General features: G+C 44.7%; 1 protein-coding gene across 4 annotated transcripts in view; it reads left to right on the top strand.

Moving 5' to 3' along the window:
- The window catches only part of Qrich1 (glutamine rich 1), a 32,659-nt gene that overhangs the window by 13,527 nt on the left and 968 nt on the right, over positions 1-18,164 (top strand). For all 4 annotated transcript variants that reach the window (XM_042666106.1, XM_042666107.1, XM_042666109.1 and 1 more), the window contains 7 exons: positions 3,373-4,407; positions 11,637-11,814; positions 12,354-12,508; positions 13,314-13,428; positions 14,754-14,862; positions 15,449-15,600; positions 15,889-15,979. In XM_042666106.1, coding sequence (XP_042522040.1) covers positions 3,373-4,407; positions 11,637-11,814; positions 12,354-12,508; positions 13,314-13,428; positions 14,754-14,862; positions 15,449-15,600; positions 15,889-15,979 — 1,835 coding nt within the window. The remainder of the gene's footprint in view (positions 1-3,372; positions 4,408-11,636; positions 11,815-12,353; positions 12,509-13,313; positions 13,429-14,753; positions 14,863-15,448; positions 15,601-15,888; positions 15,980-18,164) is intronic.

The raw sequence follows: 18,164 nt of genomic DNA, 5'->3' as shown, positions 1-18,164 counted from the left end.
TTTGAAGATTGTAGTTTGATGCCAGCCTGGTCAGAAAAATCCATGACATTCTGTTTTATTTTGGTTGGTCATAGGGCTTGAACTCTGGGCGTGAGTACTGTCCCTCAGCTCTTCAGCTCAAGGCGAGCGCTCTACCACCTGCCACAGTGCCAGTTTGGATTTCCTTGTGGTTTATTGGAGATAGTCTCACGGCCTTTCCTGCCCTGGCTAGCTTTGAACCGCAATCCTCAGATCTCAGCCTCCTGAGTAGCTAGGATTACAGGTGTGAGCCACTAGCACCTAGCTTCCATGAGATTCTCACAGCGGCAGTTATCCAGCAAAAATCCTAGACTGGAGGTGTGGTTCAAGTGGTAGAGTACAAAGCATGAGCAAAAAGCCAATTGAGAGAGTAAAGTACCACGTTCACCCTGTACTGGCACAAAAAGATGGTGGTAGACTAGAGGGGGTTTTTTAGTAATCTTCATGTAGTTGTTAGGTTACATAACTTGGTCTATAGCTTTCTCATTTGGTAGTTATTATTTATAAACTCTTGTTTTTTTTGGGGGGGGAAGGGATCCAGTCGTGGGGCCTAAACTCTGGGCTTGGGCGCTATCCCTCAACTCTTCATTTCAAGGCTAGCGCTCTACCACTTGAGCCACAGCGCCACTTCTGGCTTTTTTCTTTTTTTCTTATGTGGTGCTAAGGAGTCGAACCCAGGGCCTCATGCATGCAAGGCAAGCGCTCTACCACTGAGCCACCTTCCCAGCCCCTATTTATAAACTCTTAAGTTCAACAATAATGCAATCAATGGCAAGAAACAGTATTTGTAGATGGAAGAGACTATTGTTTCACATAAGGATTCACACTCTACCACCCGTGTGTGTGCGTGCATGTGCACGCATGCTACTCCTGGAGCTTAACTCAGGATATGGGTACTATCCCTGAGCTTTGATGCTCATGGCTAGTACTCTACCATTTGATCTACAGTTCTACTTCTGGCCTTTTGGTATTTAATTGGAGAGAAAATAGTCTCAACAGACTTCCTTGCCCAGACTAACTTTGAACTGTAATACTCAGATCTTAGCCGCCTGGGTAGCTAGGATTACAGACTTGAGCATCAGTGTCTGGCTTTATCGTGTGTGTGTGTGTGTGTGTGTGTGTGTGTGTGTGTGTGTGTGTGTGTGTGTGTGTGTGTGTGTGTGTGTGTGTGTGTGTGTGTGTTTTAGACAGCATCTTGCTATGTAGCCTCACTGATCTCCAAATGCAGCATCTGCCTGTGGGAAAATCACCAGTGCTAGATTTGCAGATGTGTAATGTCGCACCATACCTAGTCCAACTTCATTCTTTTGTATCTCGTTGTCCTGGCATCATCTTTGATTATATTTTGTTAATGTCTTTCCACTATTGGTTAGAGATAAACCCTCTTCCTTATTTTACTTTTTTTTTTTTTGTTTGTTTTGTCCTGGGTCTTGAACTCTGGGCCTAGGCGCTGTCCCTCAACTCTTCAGCTCAAGTCCACACCTCTCTACTACTTGAGCCACAGCACCACTTCCAGTTTTATGGTGGTTAATTGGAGATAAGAGTCTCATGGACTTTCTTGCCTGGGCTGTCTTTACACCATCATCCTCACATCTCAGCCTCCTGATTAGCTAGGATTACTGGCGTGAACCACTGGCACCCAGCTTTCTTTTATACATATATTTTTTAACTGTTCCTTTCCTACTTTGGTAATTCTTAACCTGTGGTTTGGGTTGTTTTGGTATGTATAGTTGATGGAAAACTTCTATTGCACACTATATATAATTTCAGGTGCTTTTGCGTACTGAAATAAAAATAATAAGATATAAACCACATTGTTACCAGAGATGTTTAATCCAGAATTGAGTAATGTTGTTTAGATAAACATCTGGTTTTTGTTTTTTGGGTTTTTTTTTTTTTTTTTTGTCAGTCATGGGGCCTGAACTCTGGGCCTGGGCACTGTCCCTCAGCTCTTCAGCTCAAGGCTAGCACTCTACCACTTGAGCCACAGCACCACTTCTGGTTTTGTGTAGATAAGAGTCTCACGGGCTTTCCTGCCTAGGCTGACTTTGAACCACCATCCTCAGATCTAAATCTTCTGAGTTCTTAGGATTACTGGTGTGAGCCACCGGCACTCAGCTATTATTAATTTTTATTTATATATTTATTTATTTTTGTCGGTCACGGGGCTTGAACTCTGGGCCTGGGTGCTGTCCCTGAGCTCTTCAGCTGAAGTCAAGTGCTTTACCACTTGAGCCACACAGCCACTCTCAGTCTTCTGGTGGTTAATTGGAGATAAGAGTCTCATGGACTTTCCTACCTTGGCTGGCTTTGAACCATGATCCTCAGATCTTAGCCTACTGAGTAGCTAGAATTACAGGCGTGAGTCATCGGCTCCTAGCTAGCATCTGCATTTTATGTTTTTGTGTTTTCTTTTGGATCCTGTCGTGGGGCCTGAACTCTGGGCCTGGGCGCTGTCCCTCAGCTCTTCAGCTCAAGGCTAGCACTCTACCACTTGAGCCACAGTGTCACTTCCGGCTTTTTTCTTTTTGCTTATGTGGTGCTGAGGAATTGAACCCAGGGCCTCAGGCATGCAAGGCAAGCGCTCTACCACTGAGCCACCTTCCTAGCCCCAGTATCTGCATTTTAAATAATGAAGTTAGTATTGTCTGTTGAGCTTCTAAGATCTTTACCATATTTTCTACTAACTGCTCAATTTTTTTCTACTAATTGCTCATGGTAGAAGATAGATTTGATCCTGAGTGTGTTGTATTTGACTTTATACAAATAGATAATTAATTTCAGATACTACATATAAATATATGTTTATGGGTTATATAATTGAGCTTCTGTATCAATATACAAAAAACAAAAGATGTTCATTTTCAAAGAGAAGTTAGAAATGAGCAATATGTTACAATATTTCCTACTTAGTTGACTAGTTTTCCTTGATCTCTGGACTAGATATGTTTCACTGAATGCAATGTGATTTGGATAATTTTTCATATGTTTTGGGGGATTGTGGCCTCCTTAGTAGCCTTTGCTATGGCAGCTTTTTTTTTTTTTTTCCTAGTCCTGGGGCTGGAACTCAGGGTCTGGGCACTGTCCCTGAGCTACTTTTGCTCAAGGCTAGCACTCTGCCACTTGAGCCGTGGTGCCACTGCCAGCTTTTTTCTGTGTATGTGGTACTGAGGAATTGAACCCAGGGCTTCCTGCATGCTAGGCAAGCACTCTACCACTAAGCCACATTCTCTGCCCTTTTTGCAGCTTTTTTTCCCCCTCACATTACATAATGCCCTAAAATTTCTTCGTCTCTTGAGCATCTGAATTCTCATTCCTTCCTGCCTTACTCACTGGTGAATCTCGTTGCTTCAGGTACAGGTTCAGGTACAGCAGTCTCCGCAGCAAGTCTCCACTCAGCAACTCTCCCCTCAGTTCACCGTTCACCAGCCTGCGGAGCAACCCATCCAGGTCCAGGTGCAGATCCAGGGCCAGGCACCACAGTCAGCAGCCCCCTCCATCCAGACCCCGTCTCTGCAGAGCCCCAGCCCCTCACAGCTACAAGCAGCCCAGATCCAGGTGCAGCATGTGCAGGCGGCCCAGCAGATCCAGGCTACAGAAATCCCAGAGGAGCATATCCCACATCAGCAGATCCAGGCTCAACTGGTGGCTGGCCAGTCTCTCGCCGGGGGTCAGCAGATCCAAATCCAGACCGTGGGTGCCCTTTCCCCACCACCATCCCAGCAAGGCTCACCCCGGGAAGGGGAGCGGCGGGTTGGTGGCACAGCCAGTGTCCTCCAACCAGTGAAGAAACGCAAAGTGGACATGCCCATCACTGTGTCCTACGCCATCTCAGGGCAGCCAGTGGCCACCGTTCTGGCTATTCCACAGGGCCAGCAGCAGAGTTATGTGTCTTTGAGGCCAGACTTACTGACAGTAGACAGTGCCCACTTGTACAGTGCCACTGGGACCATTACTAGCCCTACAGGAGAAACTTGGACCATCCCGGTTTATTCTGCCCAGCCCCGGGGGGACCCTCAGCAGCAAAGCATTACACACATTGCCATTCCCCAGGAAGCCTACAACGCCGTTCATGTCAGTGGCTCACCCACAGCCCTGGCAGCTGTAAAGCTGGAGGATGACAAGGAGAAGATGGTGGGCACCACGTCTGTAGTGAAAAACTCCCATGAAGAAGTAGTGCAGACCCTTGCAAACTCTCTCTTTCCAGCACAGTTCATGAATGGCAACATCCACATTCCAGTGGCTGTGCAGGCTGTGGCAGGCACATACCAGAATACAGCTCAGACTGTTCATATATGGGACCCCCAGCAACAGCCACAGCAGCAAACCCCTCAAGAACAGACGCCGCCACCACCACCACAGCAGCAGCAGCTCCAGGTCACTTGCTCAGTAAGTGAACTTAACCTGTGCTGTACGACACTTCTGCTTCCTTAGGGCCTGGTGTAGCACAGAACTTATCATCGGTAGCCTCTGATTTGTTGAATGCTTTGATTTTAGTTTTAGCAGTGAATAGAATCCTATTTGAGGGAAGGAGGAAAAGCAGACGATGAGGTTAAAACAACAGGCAGGGGGGTTATCCTAGTACCTGGAGGTCAATTAAATGACCAGTAACTGTTCTGAAGTGTTTCGTGGTTGTTGCTTTGTTTGGTGTTTTGCTAGTTTGGTTTGATGTAATTGTTTCTTGAGATTTCTTGGCTCTGCCTCCTGAATGGCTGGGGTAATAGTTTTATACCATATTTACCAGAGGTCAGAGGTATAGATAGATTTGTCTATTTAGGCTATTAATAGACTTCCCAGTTTATCCAAAAAGGATATATAGAACAGAAACTCTGTATCTCAATAGATGGGATACAAAATCGTTAGAATGGATACAGTATCTAGTCTCCTGGGACTGCTAAAGGTAGCAAGCCTCAGTTGGGATTCATGCCAGGGAACTTATACAAATAAGTGAGATAAGGGGCTATTCAACTCAGTTTTTAAATGGTTTATTAAAAAGTGACCAGAGCTGGAAAGGTGGTTCAGTGGTAGAGTGCTTGCCTTGTGTGCATGACTCCCTGGGTTCAATTCCTCAGCACCACATAAACAGAAAAAGCCAGAAGTGGTGCTGTGGCTCAAATGCTAGAGCACTGCCTTGAGCTGTAGTGCACTGGGACAGCACCCAGGCCCAGAGTTCAAGCCCCATGCCCAAGGGGGGGTGGGGGAGTGACCAATTGGTTTCTCTACAAAATTTAGATGACTTTGTTAAGGACCTACTAAATGTCTAGCTATTAGATCAACAAGTAAACAAAAGTACTTGTTCCATGTAGCTTGGAATCTACTTGTAAGAGTAAGAATTTAGGATTTCTATTTCTTGAAATAATAAGATAGCAAAATCAAGAATGACTTTGATGCTAGTTATCAGTTGCTCACCCTATAATCCTAGCTACTCAAGAGGGTGAGATCTAAGCATCTTGATTCATGGTTCCAAGCCTGCCCTGTCAGGCCTTCATTAGAGATAAAAGTCTAGAGATAAGAGTCTGTGAGACTCATCTCCATTTAACCAGCAAAAAGCCAGAAGTGTAGGTTGGTCTTGAATAAAAAAGCCAAGCAAATGCTGGGCACTGGTGGCGCACGCCTGTAATCCTAGCTACTCAGGAGGCTGAGATCTGAGGATCGTGGTTCACAGCCAGTCGGGGCAGGAAAGTCTGTGAGACTCTTATCTCCAATAAGCCACTCAGAAAATTGGACGTGGTACTGTGGCTCAAGAGCTCAGGGACAGCACCCAGATCCAGAGTTCAAGACCCACAACTGACAAAAAAAAGGGAGGAGGGGATGGGGCATGCTAAAAAGCTAATCAAGAAGCAATACACCACATGCTGCAGTCTCTGCCTATGTGTGCTATCAGCTATGAGACCCTTACTTCCCAGCATGGGTATATATGTGTACCATTGAGCAAAGTATCCAGAGGACTCTGGATCACAATTTTGAGCAGGGAAGATGATGAGTTGTCAGTATTTTGGGTACTACTGGGCTATGAACTTGGCCTCACACTTGCTAGGTAGGTACTCTACCAGAGTTTTCTCTTTAGATTGTGTTTGTGAAGGATATGACATATTGGAGGTGTATAGAAACCACTGGTTATTATTTTAAAGGGATGTCTCACTTGGAGATGGATTCCACAAATGTGGAAATCCATTCTGGAACATGGTTGAGACTTAGCTGGGAAAATGTATAGAGGAAATGAAAAGTATGTATGCAGTGCTGAACCAAGGTTGACAATCATTTGAGTGCTTTACAGAGTGAAGCCCAAGGCAGATAGAGAAATGTGTGCTTTATATCCTGGGAACGTTCAAGAGAATATGATATCAGGAAGCTGAGCAGAATATAAAACAATGTTATATCATTGTTAGATACTAGAAAGCGTCAGTAGTTTAAGGACCAAAGCACCATTATATGTGAGCTTTTCAGTATAGAATTATTATTATTATTATTGGTGCAGTTCCTAACAGGACCTGGGTGTTGTCCCTGAACTTTCTTTTTTCTTTTCTTTTCTTTTTTTTTTTTTGTCATGGGGCTTGAACTCTGGGCCTGGGCCTTGTCCCAGCTCAAGGCGCATGCTCTACCACTTGAGCCACAGCAACACTTTCCAGTTTTCTAATGATTAATTGGAGATAAAGAGTCTCACAGATTTTCCTGCCCAGGCTGGCTTTAAACCTCGATCCTCTGATCTCAGCCTCTTGGGTAGCTAGGATTACAGTCGTGAGCTACCAGCTCCTGGTTCATTAGAGTAATTTTTTAGGCAGAGATCAGGTGCAGGGTGGAAGGTGATAATAACAGTAACAGTGGTGGTAACTAACAAGGTAACCAAGATTCATTTCTCTTGATAGTCAAAATGGATTTGAGCTGGGCACTGGATAACAGGCTCACGCCTGTCATCAGGCCTAGCTACTAAGAATGATGAGATCTGGACCATCATCAAGGGTTAAAGCAAGCACAAGCAGGAAATTCCTGGAGACTCACTCCATCACTAGTTAACCAACAAAAAGCCAGGCTGGTTGTGTTGCGCAAGCAACAAGCAAGTCAAGAGAGTATGAGCCTTGAATTCAAACTCTGGTACCAGCAAATAAAACAAAAAGCAGGGATTGGAACCCTGACGGTAGCATAGTGAACCATAGGTCTATCATACTCAAAAGTTGGTGAGTTGGTGTAAGGTACTGATGAGATATATATATATATATGTATCTCAGCTACTCATGCAGCTGAGATCAGAGAATCAAAGCCAGCCCAGGCAGAAAAATCAATGTGACTCCACTTCTGGCTTTATGATAGTTAATTGGAGACAAGAATCTTAAAGACTTTCCTGCCCATGCCTGCTTCTAACTGTACTCCTCAAATCTTCGCTTCAAATCTCAGCCTCCTGAGTAGCTAGAACTACAGGCATGAGCCACCGGCACCTGGCCCAGTTTTTTTATTTTTGTCAGTTGTGGAGTTTAACTCTGGGTCTGGACGTTGTCCCTCAGCAATTCAGCTCTAGGGGAATGCTCTACCCCTTGAGCCACAGCTCCACTTACGGTTTTCTGGTGGTTAATTGGAGATAAAAGTCTCATGGCCTTTCCTGCCTGGGCTGGCTTTAAACCGTGATCCTCAGCTCTCAGCCTCCTGAGTAGCTAGGATTACAGGTGTGAGCCAGCAGCACCTGGCTATTTTTTTTTTTTTAATTTAAATTTTTTTTTTTTTTTTGGGGGGGGGTCTGGTCATGGGGCCTGAACGCTTGGCCTGGGTGCTGTCCCTCAGCTCTTCAGCTCAAGGCTAGCACTCTACCACTTGAGCCACAGCGCCACTTCTGGCTTTTTTCTTTTTGCTTATGTGGTGCTGAGGAATCAAACCCAAGGCCTCATGCATGCAAAGCAAGCGCTCTACCACTGAGCCACCTTCCCAGCCCCTTTAATTTTTATTTTTGCCAGTCCCAGGTCTTGAACTCAGGACCTGGGCACTATCCTTGAGCTTATTTTGCTCAGGGCTAGTACTCTACCACTTCAGCCACTTTTTTTTTTTCTTGTTTTCTTTTTATTTGTTAGTCGTAGGGCTTGACCTCTAGGCCTGGGCACTGTCCCTGAACTCTTCAGCTCAAGGCAAGTGCTCTATCACTTGAGCCACAGCACTGCTTCTGGTTTTCTGGTGGTTAATTGAAGATAGAGTCTCACGGACGTACCTGTCCTGGACTGGCTTTGAACCTTGTCCTCAGATCTCAATCTCCTAGGTTTATAGACGAGAGTCACTGGTGCCTGGCTTCATTCTGTTTTTCTTCTTGTTTCCCTTTTTCTTTTTTGCCAGTCCTGGGGCTTGAACTCAGGGCCTGGGCACTGTCCCTAAGCTTCTTTGGCTCAAGGGTAATTAATACTCTACCATTTGAGCTACTGCACTGCTTCTGGCTTTTTCTGTTTATGTGGGACTGAGGAATTGAACCCAGGGCTTCATGCATGGGCCAGCACTTTACACTGAGCCACATTCCCAGCCCTTTCTTTTCTTTTTTGAGGTGCTGGGAATCAAACTTAACATGCCACCAAGGTATGTTCCCAGCCCAATTATAATTGAAGTAGATGGGAAACCATGTTTCTTTACTTGAGTGTATACTTATGCAGCATTTTTGTGTCTTAACTCTTTTTATTTAAACACGTAGGTAAAAATATATTAAAATGTTTCTTGGTTAACATGTTTAGTGTCTGCTTTATAGTCCATTTGGATGGGTGTATTATAATTTGTCTATAAACAGTCCCCTTTAGTTGAATATTTATTTGGGTTTTTCTGATATACATACACACATATGCAATGTGTGATAACTGTATAATATGTGTAATATATAATATACATATATATAGTATACATATGTATATTATACATAATAACTTTTATTCTAGTACTGGAGATTGAACCCAATGTTTTGTGCATGTTAGACAATCACTTTATCACAGAGCTATACCTATTTAAACTTCTGCAAGTTTTTATTTTATTTTATTTTTTGCCAGACTTGGGGCTTGAACTCAGGGCCTGGTCACCATCCCTGAGCTTCTTTTGCTCAAGGCTAGCACTCTATCACTTGAACCACAGCTCCACTTCCGGCTTTTTCTGTTTATGTGGTACTGAGGAATCAAACTCAGTGCTTCATGCATGCTAGGCAAGCACTCTACCACTAAGCCATATTCCCAGCCCCTGCAATATATTTTTTTAACTATTTTTTTTTCTTTTGATACAATGGTTTCTTTATAGTTTAGGGCAAAACATTTTTTGAGACCTAGTGCTTAATGCCAAAAATACTATGTTGCTTTATCTCTCTATTTAATGGTATCAAAGCTAGTAAGACTATATGTGACAATCATTTCTACTCAGGAGGCTGAGATCCAAGGATTATGGTTTGAAGCCAGCCCAGGTAGGAACATCCATAAGACTCTTCTTTTTTTTTTTTTTTTTTGTTTTTGGTCCGGTCATGGGGCCTGAACTCTAGGCCTGGGTGCTGTCCCTCAGCTCTTCAGCTTAAGGCTAGCGCTCTACCACTTGAGCCACAGCGCCACTTCCGGCTTTTTTCTTTTTGCTTATGTGGTGCTGAGGAATCAAACCCAGGGCCTCAGGCATGCAAGGCAAGCGCTCTACCACTGAGCCACCTTCCCAGCCCCACCGTGAAACTCTTATCTCCGATGAACCACCAGAAAATCAGAAGTGGCGCTGTGGCTCAAGTGGTAGAGCACTAGCCTTGAGCCAAAAAAGCTCCTAGGCCCAATGTGCCCAGGCTGTGAATTCAAGTCCAGGATCAGTGCAAGAAAAACACAACAAAATATAATACCTAATTTTTTATAGTGAGAAAATTAAAGTGCAGATAAGTTTAAGAATCACTGCTATGGTCATTTGGCACCAAAAATGTGATTTGTAGACTTAACTCCTAACCTAACTTGAGAGCTTGTTAGACGTGGAATCCCAGGTCTAGCTCCATACCTTTTCAACCAGTGTGTGCATTTCAATAAAATCCTCAACTCAAGCTGCTATTGGTCATGCTTGTAATCCTAGTTACTGAGAAAGCTGAGTTCTAAGAGTTGCAGTTTGATGCCAACCCGGGAGACAAACTCAAAAGACTTTTTTTTTTTGGTCGGTCGTTGGGCTTGAACTCTGGGCCTGGGCGCTGTCCCTCAGCTCTTCAGCTCAAGGCAAGCGCTCTACCCCTTGAGCCACAGTGTCACTTCCGGTTTTCTAGTGGTTTATTGGAGATAAGAGTCCCACCGACTTTCCTGCCTGGGCTGGCTTTGAATCATGATCCTCAGATCTCAGCCTCCTGAGTAGCTAGGATTACAGGCATGAGTTACAGCACCTGGCTCAAAAGACGCTTATTTCCAATTAAACACCAAGAAGCTGGAGGTTTGGCTCAAGTGGTAGAACACCAGCCTTGAGAAAAAAAATAAAACAGCCGGGCACCAGTGGCTCACACCTGTAATCCCAGCTCCTCAGGAGGCTGAGATCTGAGGATAATGGTTCAAAGCCAGCCCTGGCAGGAAAGTCAATGAGATTCTTATCTCCAATAAACCATCAGAAAACCAGAAGTGGTACTGTGACTTAAGTGGTAGAGGGCTTGCCTTAAGCTGAATAGCTGAGGGACAGCGCCCAGGCTCAGTTTACACACACACACACACACACACACACACACACACACACACACACACACACACACACACACACACACACACACACACACACACACACACACACACACTCTCACACACACACTCTCACACACACACACGGTCCCTAGGACTGGTACACACACACACACGGTCCCTAGGACTGGTACACACACACACACACACACGGTCCCTAGTTGATTTATTTGCACGCACACACAGTCCCTGGTTGATGTATTTGCAAGTCTGGGAAGTGGTGCATCCAGCCAGTAGTCTCAGCAATTACATCAGGAAACTTTCTTGGAGAGGTTTAAAGAGACTGATAACTGATATCTACCCTAGTGAGAGAGTTCAGGGCAAGCCTCCATATTGATGTTCTTAAATAAGGTTCAAATTGCAGGCAGGGCTCAGCACTAGCTGAGTTTATTGCTACCTTTGCTGTCCCTACAGTAAAAGTAGAATTCCAAAACCTCTTGAAAGTAGAATAGCAAGAAGAGATTGTATTTGTGTGTGTGTTGTTTTAAACTCAGGTCCTGGGGGTAGTCCCTGTGTTTTGTGCTCAAGGCTTATGCTCTACCACTTGAGCCAAAGCTCCCTGTCTGGCTTTTTGTTTTGTTAATTTCCTGCCAGCCTGGGCAGGAAAGTTGTAAGACTCCTCTCTCCAGTTAACCACCAAAAAGTCAGAAGTGTAGCTGTGGCTCAAGTGGTAGAGTACTATCCTTGAGCACAAAACACGGGGACAGCACCCATGCCCTGAGTTCAAGTCCCAAGACCTGCACAGACTAGCATCAAACCATGATCCTCAAATCTCAGCCTCCTGAGGAGCTAGGATTACAGGAGTGAGCCACAATCTCCTGGCTTCAAGAAGACATTTTTTTAAACTAAATGAACTGTAAGTAACATTCTTGTGGCAGTTGTGCCAAGGGATCTAATGCGGAACAGTACTGATACATTCTTATGGTTTCTCTCTCATAGGCTCAAACGGTTCAGGTTGCTGAAGTCGAACCACAATCACAGCCACAGCCTTCCCCAGAGCTTCTGCTTCCAAATTCTTTGAAGCCAGAAGAAGGGCTTGAAGTATGGAAAAACTGGGCTCAAACCAAGAATGCTGAACTAGAGAAGGACGCTCAGAACAGATTGGCACCCATTGGGAGTGAGTGTTTGGGAAGTAGTGGTGGATGGTATGTGTCTAAAATATCGGTAACAAGAGAGGAAAGTCATTTCCCCGGTGCTGAGAAATACAGAAATACACTTTGTGTAATCTGTTGTACTACTGACTTTCTAGTGTTAACCTAGGAGACCAGGGAAGACTGACTTCCGGGAAGAAATAGGAATCAATAGTGTGTTTATGGCTTTTCTTTCCTAGCTTATAACTTGCTCATGTTACAAAGAGGTTTCTCTTTGATTACAAAGGGGTTTCTGTTTGATTGATTGTTTTTTTGCTTCTAGGCCCCAGTACTAACTTTTAGGATATATAAGGCAAGATGGGTTATAGAAATGAAACACATGCAGTAGCATAGATGATCACTGCCTTAGTAGGCCAGTACTGATCACAGACAGAAGTGGCCATTTCTATCCCAGCACCATGATGGATAATATCTGCTCTGAGGCCTCCTTTCAGGAATATGAACAAATCAGTACACAGACAGTGGCAGTCAGGACCATCATTCACCCTTGGGACTTGTGTCATAGGACGCCAATTGCTGCGGTTCCAGGAAGATCTCATCTCCTCTGCTGTGGCTGAGTTGAATTATGGGCTCTGTCTAATGACACGGGAAGCTCGAAATGGAGAAGGTGAACCTTATGACCCAGATGTACTCTACTATATTTTCCTGTGTATTCAGAAGGTAGGAAACAGATCCTCACAGGAACAGCTTCGGAGCTGGGCTCCGAGCCATTGGGTGTTTGATGGTTAGTCAAGTTAGGAAAATGACAAGAGGCAGCCCTCTTTGAACTATATATTGAATTTTAAAGTAACTTTTATTTTCTTTTAATTGCAAAGATCTATGCCCTTCAGGAAACAGGCAAATATCTTTCTTTTTCTTTCCTTCCTTTCTTACCTTTCCTTCCCCTCCTTTCTCTCTTTCTTTCTTTTTCCTCTCTCTCTCTCACTCTCTCTTGTTCTTTTTCTTGTTCCCTCCCTCCCTTCCCACCTTTTGTCTTTTTTCTCTCCCTTCCTTGCCCCTCCATCAATCCCTCCCTCCCTCCCATTATCCCTTCCTTCCTTTCTTCCATCCCTCCCTCCCTCCCCCAACCCAGGAAGCATGTGAGGTACTCTACACGCTGTCTTTTGCTCTTTTCTGTCCTAGAAGACAAATACAGTAGTGTTCATTTACAGACAAGGAAACTGAGCCACCAGAGTTTTAAAGACTTGGGTATGCATGTGTTACAGAATACCCTAGTAAGAGGCTAACCTGAGACCCCATTCGTGATTTTAGCTGTCACATGATGATTGCAAAGCTTGAGGAAATAGCCTTAGCACTCAACAATGTAGGAATCAGTTCACAGTGACTTGAAATGCCATGTACCTGGTACCTTACTTTGTTGAGGGGAGAATAGGTAGGACTAGGTGCTTGTGGGAAGATGTTTATTTTTCCTGTAAGCCTTACTCAAGAGTCTTAACGATAACTTTGGTGAATTGTTTTTCCTTAGTATCTTTTTGAAAATGGAAGGGTAGATGACATCTTCTCTGATCTTTATTATGTTCGATTCACGGAGTGGCTACACGAGGTTCTGAAGGATGTTCAACCCCGTGTCACACCACTTGGTAAGAGTCCCAGTGACATTTGGATTCTTTTCTACTTAGATTTTGGTTGGTTGGTTGGTTGGTTGGTTGGCTGGTTGGTTGTGGGTCGGTTGTGGGTTGTGGGGCTTGAATTCTGGGCCTAGGCACTCCTTAGATTTTTAAATGGTGGACAGCTTCTGAAACTGGCTGTGATTATAATGTGTGGGTTCGCTTTATTTTTCATTTCATTTGTGTTTCTTTTTTTGTGGGCTTATTGTAATTTATGGGGTTAAGAAAAGAATAAAGTTCGGGAAAGCTAACCTGCCAGAGAGGAGGCAGGTGGGCATGTCCAAGTGTTAATGAAATTGCTCTAGGAGATGACTTTCCCAGAGGAAGGCTGTCTAGTGCTTTCATTCTGTGTCTTGGGTTCTTCAAAGAATTAATCCAAGAACAGAAAAGTGCTTCCCATTGCTGCTGTGCCACAAAATAGCTAATGCATGAGCAAGGATAAAGCTAGAGTTGCCATAAAGAGATGTAAGTAACACTAAGTCACAAAATTGGCAGCTTCGGCAAGAATAGAAAAGAGAAGGAGTTTTGAGCAGAATGTTCTCTTTCCTCCTTCCATGAAGTTTTACCTTCACTGAACCCCTGCCTGTTGGTCTGTCCCATAGCTCCAGGCCCATTAGTTCATTGAGTCTGTGAAAGGGACTCAGACCAAAAAGTATTTTGGTGCACTCTTGACTGCCCAAGGGCCTTGTTCAAACCATTGGCCTTGCCTCTGCTTATCTCTAGATTTGCTGATAGAACTAGAGTTTTAAGTAACAGCTGTCCTGTTAGAAGAAACTTGGTCTCAAGAAGGACTTGCTTTCCAGAGTTGGTACACAGGAGAGAGCATTTAATAAATGTAAAGAGCCATACTATGCATACCATCTCTTTGGCTCTGGACATCCTGAAAATTGGAAAGCTCTCTTGGAGTCAGTATGCATATTTAGACTTTGGTTTCTAATGTTATGTATTTCATTGTTCCTGAGGGGAGGCCTTTGCCCCGTGTTAGCCTTGGATCAGGACAAAAGTTTGTCAGGAAATAGCAGTCATTTATTGCATTTGGTTCTCAAAGTGTAGTTCCCTAGAGTAAGCAGTGATAATGGTAGTATCAACCTTGAACTTCTTAGATGTAACTGCTCATTTTCAGATCCCACCCCAGGAACTTGGGCTGAGGCCTGGCGTCTGTGTTTTCCACCAGCTTTCCAAATGATTTTGCCACACCCCAGGGAGACTTCCGTGGTAGAACCTGGGCTTCTGTGTAGCTCTCGGGCCTCACCCCCTGGGACTCCGCAGTTGTTGTAGCAGTGCTTTATTCCTCCTAGGGTATGTTCTGCCCAGCCACGTGACCGAAGAGATGCTGTGGGAGTGTAAACAACTTGGGGCACACTCCCCTTCCACCCTGCTGACCACTCTGATGTTCTTTAATACCAAGTAAGTGTTCTAGAAGCACCACGCTTAGCCACTGCTGGTGTCTGCCCGGTGAAGATGAAACTTCAGGAAGGGGTTCTGAGTTCTTCTGACACATATTTGAGAACGTTTGAGCCCCACTTGGGCCTATTTTGTGTGTTGCCCAGACCCTTACCATCCATTTTTTAGCTTTTATTATTTTTTTGAAATTTTTTGTGCTGGTCCTTGGTCTTGAACCTCAGGGCTTGGGCACTGCCTCTGAGCTTTTTTTTGCTTCTCAAAAGTAGTACTCTACCACTTAAACCACAGCTGAACTTCCAGATTTTTGCTGGTTAATTGGAGATAAGAATAGCATAGATTTTCCTACCCAGGATCAAACCATGATCCTCTGATCTCAGCCTCCTGAGTAGCTAGGATTAAAGGTGTGAGCCACTAGTTCCTGGGCCCCCCTCCACCTAGATGTGGATCTTTGTCTGGACAGTGCTTGGATATAGGCCTGCCCAGATCCTGGGAATGTAGGAGTGGCTCCTCTGAGACGTAACGGGTAGAGGGCCAGTCCTTTTACCCTCCTGGCACCCCTCCCTCTCCCTTGCTTTCACTTGTGGTCCAGGTACTTCCTGTTGAAAACAGTGGACCAGCACATGAAGCTGGCTTTCTCGAAGGTCTTGCGACAGACAAAGAAGAACCCCTCTAATCCCAAGGATAAAAGCACGAGCATCCGGTACCTGAAGGCCCTTGGGATACACCAGACTGGCCAGAAAGGTAGGGGAAGGAAGCAGGGATGGAAGCCAGCGGTGTGTGAAGTTTGGGGTTTGTTGGATAGAAATTCTCTACTCCCTTCTCCCCCGCCCCAAACTTTAAACTTCTTTCCTAGAAACTGGGAAACCTCAGAGAAGATAGCCTCTTCTTAGTCACTTCATCCTTCCTTCCTTCTTTGCCACCAAGAATTTCCTACTTGGGGTGGCTAAATGCCAAAGGTTCCTGATCTGGGCCTGAGCTAAGACCTGGTGCCAGGTCTGTGGTGTATGTGTGTGGGGGCTTGTTTTGTAGTTACAGATGACATGTATGCTGAGCAGACAGAGAATCCAGAGAATCCACTGAGGTGTCCCATCAAGCTCTACGATTTCTACCTCTTCAAATGGTGAGAAAGATAAATGGCATTGACAAAACATGCGTGTATGTTTGTGTGCATGCTTCCTGGAGTGCATATACATTCTCTAGTCCCAATGAGACTAAAATTGCCCTTAAAAGTCTAAATATAGAAGCACCTTTACTGGTGTTTCCAAAATGTGTGATACGCCATGCATTGTGATCTAAAAGGAGGTCCCTGAAACCTGCTGGTTCGTCTTTCATGGACACGGGATAAAGATGCATAGACCACTTTCACTCACATCCTGTATCATGCTGGCCCTGGCCTCCTGTCAGTGCCACCCTCAACTAGGTTGAGGTATACCCATCAGCTTTTGCTTGCTTTTGCGCCTGCAGGTTAGCATGGCATCTTCACAGCAGTGGCAGTAGGATCTTTTCTTGGTTGCAAAATCCTCCTTTACAAAGTAATCCTTACATGATAGCCAAGGCTGCCTTCTCCCCTTGTTAGCCTCCTATCTGTGCTGCTCTCTAGCCATACCCTGGCTTCCATTTAAGGACATCATCTTGCTCTTCTGAAATTAACACTAGTCTTATGATTAAGCATTTCTAGATTCCCTACCCTTTTTTTTTTTTTTTTTTTTTGGTTGTGGGGCTTGAACTCTGGCCTTGTCTGTCAGATCTTCAGCTCAAGGCGAGCACTCTACCGCTTGAGCCACAGCACCACTTCCGGTTTTCTAGTGGTTTAATGGAGATAAGAGTCTCACAGACTTTCCTGCCTGGGCTGGCTTTGAACCACGATCCTCAGCCTCCTAAATAACTAGGATTACAGGCGTGAGCCACTGGTGCCCGGCAATTCCCTACCTTTTCTAAACTCTGCAGCACTTAGTCATCATTTTGTTGTTTGTTTGTTTGTTTAACTAATTACTTGTCTGTCTTCCCTCTTAATTTGTATGCTTCTTGAGATAAAAGTACTTACTGTTCCTGTTCATTTTTATAATATCCACAACTAGTAGAGACTTAGCATATAGTAGCCCTTCAATATGTTTTGAATGGATCCATCAAATGATGAGTCTGCTAAGTACTTAATAGAGGTATAGCACCGTATAGTAGAAGGCAGTTAGCTTAGATAAAGACTTCAGTTCCAGGATCAGTATTAAAAGTATAGAAAACAGCTGGGCGAAGATGGCTGTAATCCTAGCTACTCTGGAGGCTGAGACCTGAGGATAGTGATTCAAAGCCAGCCCGGGTAAGAAGTTCATGAAACTCTTATCTCCAATTAACCATCAGAAAATTGGAAGTCGAGCTGTGGCTCAAAGTGGTAGAGCACTAGCCTTTAGAGGGGTTGGGGGTTGGGGGGACACTTAGGGACAGGGCCCAGGCCCTGAGTGCAAGCCCCATGACTAGACAAAAAAAGACTAGAGAAAATTAGCTGGGTGCTGGTGGCTCACACCTGTAATCCTATCAATTCTGGAGGCTGAGATCTAAGGATAATGGTTATAAGCCAGTCTCAGCAGGAAAGTTCTTGAGATTCTTATCTCCAGTTAACTACTAAAAAGCCAGAAGTGGATCTGTGGCTCAAGTAGTAGAGCAGTAGCCTTGAACAAAAAAGCTCAGGCCTTGAGTTCAAGTCCCAGAACCTGCACAAAAACTTCAAGAGAGTGAGAAAGAGAGACTATAATATGAGCAAACACTTGTTGATTTTCTGATCACTGTCTCCAAGCCAGGCACTAGTGGCTCAGTGTTGTAATCCTAGCTACTCAGGAGGTGGAGATTTGAGGTTTACCAGCTCAGGCAGGAAAGCCAGTGAGACTCTTTTATCTCCAATTGACCACCAAAAAGCTGGAGGTGGAGCTATGGCTCATGTGGTAGAGCACTAGCCTTGAGTTTAAATTCTCAGGGACAGTGCCCAGGCCCCGAGTTCAAGCCCTCACACACACACACTCAGACGCTACAAGTGGGTATAGACACCCGTTTGTCAAACCCATGGGTTCCCTAGGCAAGTGCAGTTTAGTGATTGATCACAGCTGTGAAGGAGGGGCAGAAAGAACTTGTTACTGCCCTTTACAGAATCTCCAATAGCTATCCTGGAGGAGTTACATGGTGGCTGCATAGAATTCTATAACTATGCTACCACACCTTCCAAGTTGGTGCTTTACCAACCTTTGCAGATTGCATCTGTCTGGGAAGTCCCCGCTGGGAGGGCTGACATTATAATGTTGTCATCCAGCTTTTACTGA

This window comes from Dipodomys spectabilis, unplaced genomic scaffold (genome assembly GCF_019054845.1).
Source record: "Dipodomys spectabilis isolate Male_0828 unplaced genomic scaffold, ASM1905484v1 ptg000360l, whole genome shotgun sequence".
Taxonomy (NCBI): Eukaryota; Metazoa; Chordata; class Mammalia; order Rodentia; family Heteromyidae; genus Dipodomys; species Dipodomys spectabilis.
Note: the sequence above shows the minus strand (reverse complement) of the source record. Positions and strands in the feature narration are given on the sequence as shown.